The sequence below is a fragment of the Silene latifolia genome, chromosome 6 (genome assembly GCF_048544455.1).
Source record: "Silene latifolia isolate original U9 population chromosome 6, ASM4854445v1, whole genome shotgun sequence".
Lineage (NCBI taxonomy): Eukaryota > Viridiplantae > Streptophyta > Magnoliopsida > Caryophyllales > Caryophyllaceae > Silene > Silene latifolia.
Window position 1 is genome coordinate 83010402 of NC_133531.1, and position 8880 is coordinate 83019281.

The following is an 8880-nucleotide window of genomic DNA, read 5'->3' on the forward strand; positions in this document are numbered from 1 at the left end:
TTTCTAAGCTACAACAGGTAGTTTATCACATGAAAATGGTATTAGTGACATTTGGCGTTAAAGTGGTGACATTTGACCCATTTTGTTAAGTGGGTGGATATTTGGTCCGTCTATAATGAGACTCTTTGGTACCAATAAGTTCACATTTTGCACATCGCCAATTTTTTGAACCGGAAAACTTAAGATTATAACTCGTGTTTTACGAGCTCAGAAAATGACTATTTTCTTTTCAAGTCGATCATCTTTCTAAGAACTACGATTTGAAAATAAAGTTTATCGAGTTTGGAACTCGTGACCAAGAAATATGGTCACTCAAACTTTGTTCGGTAAAAAAAAATGACATACAAAAACACATAGCTACAAGATCCAAATATGATACTTTTTCTTTTAAATCGTAGTAGCTCTCTAAAACATGCCAATTTGAAAAAAAAAATCGTCATTTTCTAAACTCATCAACAAGAGTTATGCCTCATAAAGTTATCCGGTTCAAAAAATTAGATATTTCGTGCTAACTGTCAAAAGCTCGGAGATACCCCGTAAATTTTCTGAAAATAAATAGAAAAATTTGACCAACTCTAACTTTTGGCCCAATGTTCTAAAACCATGATTAGCATAGGACAGGCCCAATAAAGGAGAGTAGCCCATTAAAAAAGCTTTTATTAAAACAAAACAAAAAGATAAACCTGTATCAATTGTCACTAGACTCACTACAATGAACACCCTCCATCTTCTTGTCAACAATAATTCCTCCGCCTCTACGGCCCACCTACTCACCACTGCCGCCTGCTACGCCACCTTTGCAGCCCACCTCCTCACCGCTGCCATCAGATCCGCCGCCTTTTTTCCAACACGGCCTTCTATAGATGAAGAATATTGAAGATCACCGTCACTGCGAAGGTCAAATCGTCAACTGCCTAGGTTCAAATTTGATCTTGATAATTTTTGGTTTTAAGATTGAAATTCTATACTCCTAAACTCAATTTATTGTTTTAACTTGAATACCATTGAGAACTTGGAATTTTAAGTTCAATTTGGGTTCTAGATTACATTAAAATCTTACTTCAATAAACTCGGAATTTTAAGTGGCCTATAAAACATTTAAATTTTTTTAATTTTAGTCTCCCAATTTTAGCTTGAAAACTTCATATGATAATGAAGGAAAATCAAGTTTTAATTTTTTTTTTTCTGGTTACAAATCAACTAAAATTTTTAGATATTGACTACCAATTTTAGCTTAAAAACTGAATCTTTTAAACAAGAAACTCATGGCTTTGAGATGAATACTTGGGTGGAATTGCTATGCGAAGAGTAGTCGAGTCAGAGGTTCAATTTAGAAGTTATTAAATCTAGGTGGTATCAATGGGTGATTGGTGAGAATGGACTTGCAGTGGGCAAACAAGAGAGTTGAGAGAGGTGAAGGCCAGTACAATCGTGGGATAACTGTCGACAGAGTTTTTTTTATGTGATTTATTATTTTTTCTTTTATGTTGGACTCTTTGGTTAATTGGCTGGTCTTATCTCAAAAGACCGCCTTACACAACAATTTGTATTTGATCAACTACACCCTTTATTTTCTAATCATTTGCTTGCTTTTTTATTACTTGTGAGATATTTTAATCAAAAATAAATAAATAATTGAACGGAGTGAGTATAAGTTTTAACCACGATATTTTAAAACCGCTAATACTTTTTTTTTCAAATTAATTGTCATGACTCATGACGAGATCATCTATTTTTTTTTTTCGATCAAGACTTGTTGACAATCAATAGTTGTCTATTTGAAATAGATAAGAAAATAATTCTATATGTTTTCTCTTATTTTTTCTACAATAATTTCATCTGCATTTTTAGTATAATATTCCTAAATTTAAAAAAAATAAAAAAAAATAAAGGTAAGATATAGATAGAAAAAAAAAACTCATTTTGTTAGAACAAATATAAAATATACGTTTAAATATATGTAAAGCATAATTCATCAAATAAAGTGAATCAAATGGAATGGAGGAAGCTATGAAGATGACGATTCTGTTGGTAATTTACATGTGAAGCTATCCTGTTAGTATCCCCTTAGATATATTTAGGTTTGAATATCTTTAGATATATGAAAATCCATTTAGCTTTACTTTGATTCAAATTAAATTGGATTTTATTCCTGTTTCTCATACCAAATCTTCAATTAAATATCAAATCAAATACGTTTATCAAATTTCCAAATTCGAATTTATTTTACAGGTTTAATCCTGCAACCTTATATGCTTTACGTTTAAACGAGCACTAAATGAACATAACAAAAACACAGTTCCCTCCCTTAACACGTGTACTATAGGTGTATCTGTTTGCTAGGCACGTACTCCATACTTTAGGGGCCAGGTTGTAGCTTACCTTCAAAGTAACGTAACAAGGAAGAAAGTTCCTCTCTTGACAGCCGCGGATATTTATTTATCTTTACTTGACATACAAAAACTAGGAAAAGAGGGGACCATTTGTGACTATTCTTTAAAAGAAAAGTAAACAATTGAATTAGATATCTAAAAAATAAATGGTTAAACAAATGACCGGGAAGAAGTGAATACTGAATTAGAAGGGCGAATTTCCTTCCAAAAGACAGGTAAAACGTTTGAGCATATGCATTTATGCAAAAATGATCTAACCAGTCAAACTATTTATACATTTTATTGCTTGAAGAGAAAAGTTGTTTCAAGCCAATCCAACCTTGAAATGGTACAAGGTGCAAACAGATTAAAAATTAACAGATTTTGCAATAGAATGCAAATCTCTTTGCAATTGGAGACGCCAATCAGCTGCCGGTTGACTAATCTTACAGCATCCATGTTGTACGATCCTTGGGTGCATAATCGCTGAGCCATGTTTGATGGACATGCTCCCACAACAATTCGCTTACAGAGTCGGGACTCTGCATCAGGGAACCAGACACAGTTAAAACTCGAGCACATGTACAGCAGCAGAGATGAAAGATGTTATAGTTTTGAACTTGCCTTGGATCTCAGAAGAGTTGTTACTACACGGCAATGTAACTCTTCACCTGGAAGTGCACAAAAAATAATCATTCCCACATAATTCGATTGGGTGAGGGACTTAAGAAAACTTGTAAATACTGTCGCATGTCTGCCAGTAAGGGACCCCCATGCGCATGTAAATTATAGTCGGTCATACAAATTATTTTGATCAGCGAGCATTCATCTCGATTCCTAAAATTTATTTGATATAATAAATTGAGGTTGTGGGAGGGGGCTCATATCTCATATGGTTTCAAGTTCTCAGCCAAAACTTTTATCTAAATAAACTCCTCTATTAGCGACAGCAGCAGAGAGCAGGAGCGCCTTAGTTTCATATCTCATACCCTGCATAATCACAGCAGGGTACTTCACAACATCTAAGGTGTAGCTGGGACCAGATGGTCGCAAATTGCTTGCACTTATACTAGCCTTGCTTAAATTCTCCAACAATACACCGCAACAAGAATCCAAATACAATAAATTTAATCTCGCTTCCGTCGCGCTCGCAGTAGCGTTTATCGCGGCCTAATGTAGCTAAATGCGGCCAATGTTGCTTAGAAGGAATGCATCTACTCTTTAATCACTATGCCGAGAGACGATTTATATTCTCCTATTTCAGATGGCCAATAATACCCTTTAAATTTTTATAGATTGAACAGTTTTTTAAATAGTGTGGCATCAATTTCTCCTATTTCAGATTTACAACTCCTGCTGCACCAGCTATTATGCTGCATCAAGTATTTATGTCATCACCATGTAGTCATTCCTTCAGCACTATTTACCTCTAAGCATCAGATTCCCAATGTACACTTCCCCTTCACCACAATTCATGGGGGCTTGTCCTTTAGAAGCAACCAAAAAATGGTTGCTCCACGCCTCCCACCTGGAGGCATTCCTTTATTCTCCATAAAAACTTCCTGACATTTTTCTCGAAAGTAGCCCTCATCTTGACAACTTAGTACTTGCCCATTTTTTGGCTTAACATTTAGGAGAAAAGGGGGAAGGGCGGGGGAGTACACCAATGTCATACATATTTCAAATCGTTCCTATGTTAAAAATGATTCTATTTAAGCTTGAAGGAGGGAAAATTAATCCCTCTGTAGTCTGTTGTCATATTGCTAACTAAATAAACGTATTTGTCTTCCTTTCCCCTCCGAATCTGTCCATAAAGGGTTAATGTTGTTATCATCTTAATGATATGTCAAGGACAATCTAGTAGTAAATCATCTTAACTATAAATTAAGAGTATTGTTCACTTTTCCCATGGTTGAAAATTGAAATTAGAGAATGGAACACATCTTGAGAGTCACAACATTAAAAAAGGGTGAATATCCCTTAATAACTCATAGAAGTTTCAGTTTGACACAGTGAGAACATGTAACTAATAAAGACTGATCACAAGAGATAGCAAGTTGATACAATATTTAACAGAAAAGGACTTACCAGACAACTCCCACTTATCAAACCTCACTAACCATGCGTCATTGCTTATCCTTGTTGGCAAGAGGCGATCAATCCAAACCCGATGTCTTGTCCCCTGACGATCTCCATAGCATTTCCTCATTGTATCTATGCATTCATGAAGAGTGAGCTCCTGACCGGATGGATGGATAAAGACCCCCAACGGGTGCTGTGATTTACAAATAACAACAATAATGAGACTGAGACGCTGTTAAACATCATATCAACACAGCAAAGACACAATAATATACAAAAAGAAAAATTAAGAAAAGAACCATGAATTTAGCATTGAAATGTATCTATCTTAAACTACCCAGATCACAATTACTGCTGAAAGGAAAAAAACATTGCCCAACTAGGATAACTAATGGAACCAGAAAAATTTAACGTGCAAAAGTTTTAAGACGAGCCATATCATGAAAAAATATATTGCCAGGAACTCTCTGTTCTCACAATGTACAAAAGCTGTTAAACATTAAATTTAGATCGCTGATACCCAATGATGCTTCCATAAAATGGAGCTAAACCACAACTTTGTACGGCTCTAAACTAGAATACTAGATTGATGCTACACATTGTTATCTTATCAACAACCGCAAGTACATCAACAAGAACAGGACATCAGTTTAGAACAACTGCAAATATAACAATCTTACCAAAAGAATATTCCGAATATCTAACGCTGCATGATCAACATTTCATCCGTGAACAGAATCCACAACTCAACATACAGAAAACAATGGTTCTCTCAAGTAACAAAAAAAAACACGCTCTTGATTTGTTGACAGAAAACAGTGGTTCTCTCAAGTAACAAAAAAAACACGCTCTTGATTTGTTGACATAATGGAGTGTGCGGTTTTAAAATCAAGGGCCTCCAGCTTTCTTAAGATGCTATCTAATTACAAAGAATTCTAAAGTACATCACTTACACAAACTGATTTGAGGCTGGAGTAGTATGCTTCATTGTTGTCAACTTCACCGCGCCTCCATCTCTCGTAAAACAAGTAAAATTTTACGATTTCATGACCAGGATTTACACAGTCCAATGGACAATCGTTGAAATCCATAACATCTCTAGGGGAAATGTTCGGACCAAGGCCAAAATGGCCAATAGCTTGGATTATACCAGCAGCACATCTCTCAGTTGCATGAATTATTTTAGGGTTGCCTTTTCCATTTTGAGCAAACCATTGTAGTAGTTCCTCTTGAGCATTGCTAACCTGCATTGTACCAGAACCAAATTACTACAACACAAGTCACCATATCCGCAATTGATATATTTGAATAATGTAGAAAAGTAATCTAGCAACCAACCATAACACCATGAACATCTGGAATACTGAACAGCTCCGCATCATTTCCAGAATCACCACAAACAAGGGTATTGGTGGGTGGCTTTCCCTCAGACTTGAACTTCTTAAGCAAATATGCAAGGGCTTGCCCTTTTCCAGCACCTTGAGGCAATATATCCAAGTCGATACCTCCACTGTAGATTATCTTAACATCCAACTAGAAATAGTAAAAAAAATTCTGATGAGCACCTAAAATCATATATTGTCTAATTTAACTAGAGTTTGATTAAATGATAGTAGCTATTACCCCACGCTTTTCCAATCGTTCTGCAAGAACCTTCGTCACTTCTTGTGCTTTCTCCTTCTCAACGTAGAAGCTAATTTTGTGGGCTCGTTGCTCTGTCTCTGCCTGCATTATCCCAAAAGCGTAAGAGACCAGAAGTACAATTTATACTACATTCTAAGCAATCAAAACCAGATTAAATAAGTCGACGACCAATTCAATTTCCTCAAAGTTATATCTATTACAATATGAATACTGGTGTGCAGGGATCAGAAAATATGTCTTTTACTGATAGCAACTAATTTTTTCATGCGATAAAAAAGGTCGTCAGTCTTCCATTGGGAATCGGGGGAAAGCATGAAGTGAATCTAAATCGTCTTACCAAATGGTCCTTTTGTTGATATTTAAATGTGAAGTGATCCTTTTAGTGTTCCCTTATAGAGTTATAGATATATTCAGGTTTGAATCTCTTTCAGATATATGAAAATCCATTTAGTTTTGCTTTGATTCGAATTAAATCGGATTTTAGCTACTATTCATGTTTCTCATACCCTGTGATGCTCGGACTCTTCACGACCACGAGGATCCGGTGGACAGATCCGGACATGGATCCTTGACGGATCCTTCTATGAAAAATCGGTGTGAGAGTGTTTTGTTTTTAACCTCTGTTTTGTACAGCAGCCCTATATCAAGAGTGATCTTGACATGAATTTAATGCTGTAATAAAGTCTTCATCCATCTTAAACATGAAGAAACTACTTTTCCTTTCTTTTCTTTGATTTTTTTAACTAATAATCAATTTTTTCAGGAAAAAAATAAAAATTAGCCGAGTCCAAATTTAAATTTGGATCCTCGTATCCGAGTCCTTGTTTTTTGAGATTTCAAGGATCCGACACTCGGATCCGTACCCGTGTCGGATCCTCGTATCCAAGTCCGAGCATCATAGCTCATACGAAATGGTCCTTTAATTGATATATCAAGACTGGATTACCAATTATGCTCAACGAACCTACCAAGCATGAGTAGTTCCTGCATATTCTATAATAGTTACACTTATATCTATATATTAGATTCTCTTTCAAGGGCTCGCTCGGGATGGGGGTAATTATTACAAGTCTTTCATGCGTACTCTATAATAGCTACACTTAAATCAATACATTAGATTCTCTAATAAGAGCGTATCTAGAATCAGAAAGTCGGATGTTACATATTCATATTGACACAGACAACATCGTCTCAAAATCATCAAAATAGACAAGAATTCCTCGTAAGTCGTAACACATAAAAACAAGTAAACCAGAAGCGGTTATCAACAGGATACCTGAGGCTTGAGCTCAGAAAACTTGGCAGCCTCCTCAATAACAACATTCCTATCCCATTTCTGATTCAAAACTTGGACCCAGCCGTCATCAGGAACCATGGTTTTACCATAAGTAATCTCAGTACCCACAGACATAATTGTAATATCAGGGGTCAACATAGGCTTCTCTTTCCTCAACTCCTTATAAAGAGTAGGTGACCTTCCAGTTGAAAATACAAGCAAGGAATCGTGGCGATAGTTCGATTCCCATAATGCATTGAACCTCAAAATTGAGATATTTTCAGGGTCATGATGATCAACCTAACAAAATGGCACAAGTTTGCTTTCAGGGTCACGATCATCATTATATACTACTCCCACCATCTCAATCACTTGTTTACTTTTGATTAAAGTACGTCTAACAAAGAATGGAGAAGGTAAACAAATGAATGAGACTGAGGGAGTACATAATTAATAATATCGGGTAAACTTTAGAAGGATATGAAGCAGTTGTTGACCCACCATTGTATGATCAAGATCTGAAACTATCATTAAACGTGCAGGAGAACTGAGACGATCCATAATTCTTGGGATTACCCTAAAATATTAAAAAAACAGAATCAAATGATCATATAGTATACACTCCGATTCTTTGGAATTGCCACATTCGTTCAAACTCTCCCTCACAAAGTTTAGAAATGGAGCAATTCCAAAGAATCGGAGGGAGTGTCCCGTAAAACAGATACATCCGTCTTAACATTACCAGTTTAACACTGATTAAAAAACTAATCCATCTATAAAACTTTAAAGGGTATAAATATGTGAAACCCATAAGTTTGTAATTGGTTTTTGCATTTTAGTAGAATCATTCAAATAAAATGAGAAATTGCATCAATTACCCAGAAAATTAACACAAAATGAAGATTACCAACAAAGAGATAGTACCTAAAAGTTCGCAAGAATTAGTGCATCAAATTAAAACTCAACTATGATTCGTATACAACCATTGTAAACAAATTAGATGATTTGGTAATGAGATATATTTACCTGAACAACTATAGAAATAAGAAAAGACGATGGATAGAAGAAACTGCTTAATTATTTTTCATGTTATTATACGAATAAAATGATTTATTTAGTTAGTTATTTGTAAATTGATTATGTGGGTGCATTTGTTTTGGAAAGCGTGAAGATGATAAATTGATGATTTAAAGGGAGAGTGATTAGGGGAATATTGAGAACCAACAGAATACCATCCGCTTTCGTCTTACCGCTTCTTTTGTTTCATTCGACTATCATTCATGCGCTGGCCTAACCGTTTGTGTTGTGTTGTTTTAAGACTAAATTATAAACGAGAAATGATAAATATAACCCATTAGGTTGTATTTAAGCATTTATATCTTTCTAAATTTGGTATTAATTTAGAAATAAGGGAAAAGTTTACATATAAATCAATGTCAATTAATGTATATATTAAGTATTTATTTCCTTTTTTAGTTGCTTAAATACAACCCAAATGGGTTGTAT

The 8880-nt window shown here is 35.1% G+C and overlaps 1 protein-coding gene across 1 annotated transcript; it reads right to left on the bottom strand.

Moving 5' to 3' along the window:
- Positions 1–2566: 2566 nt before the first annotated feature.
- LOC141586953 (sucrose-phosphatase 1-like) lies at positions 2567–8609 on the bottom strand. The gene is made up of 9 exons (XM_074408361.1): positions 8401–8609; positions 7876–7951; positions 7375–7674; positions 6078–6179; positions 5793–5987; positions 5408–5698; positions 4461–4647; positions 2997–3043; positions 2567–2914 (listed from the first exon to the last, which is right to left on the bottom strand). The coding sequence occupies exons 2-9, from the start codon at positions 7933–7935 to the stop codon at positions 2819–2821; spliced, it is 1278 nt and encodes a 425-aa protein (XP_074264462.1). The 5' UTR covers positions 7936–7951; positions 8401–8609; the 3' UTR covers positions 2567–2818.
- Between the last annotated feature and the right edge of the window lie 271 nt (positions 8610–8880).

Bases quoted from the DNA above. Each gene is read 5' to 3' on its own strand.
- LOC141586953 (XM_074408361.1), bottom strand. From the start codon at position 7,935: ATGGATCGTCTCAGTTCTCCTGCACGTTTAATGATAGTTTCAGATCTT. The intron at 7,675-7,875 runs GTGGGTCAACAA...CCATTTTGTTAG, and splicing joins CAGATCTTGATCATACAATG to GTTGATCATCATGACCCTGA. The intron at 6,180-7,374 runs GTATCCTGTTGA...GGGATAATGCAG, and splicing joins TTTCTGAGCTCAAGCCTCAG to GCAGAGACAGAGCAACGAGC.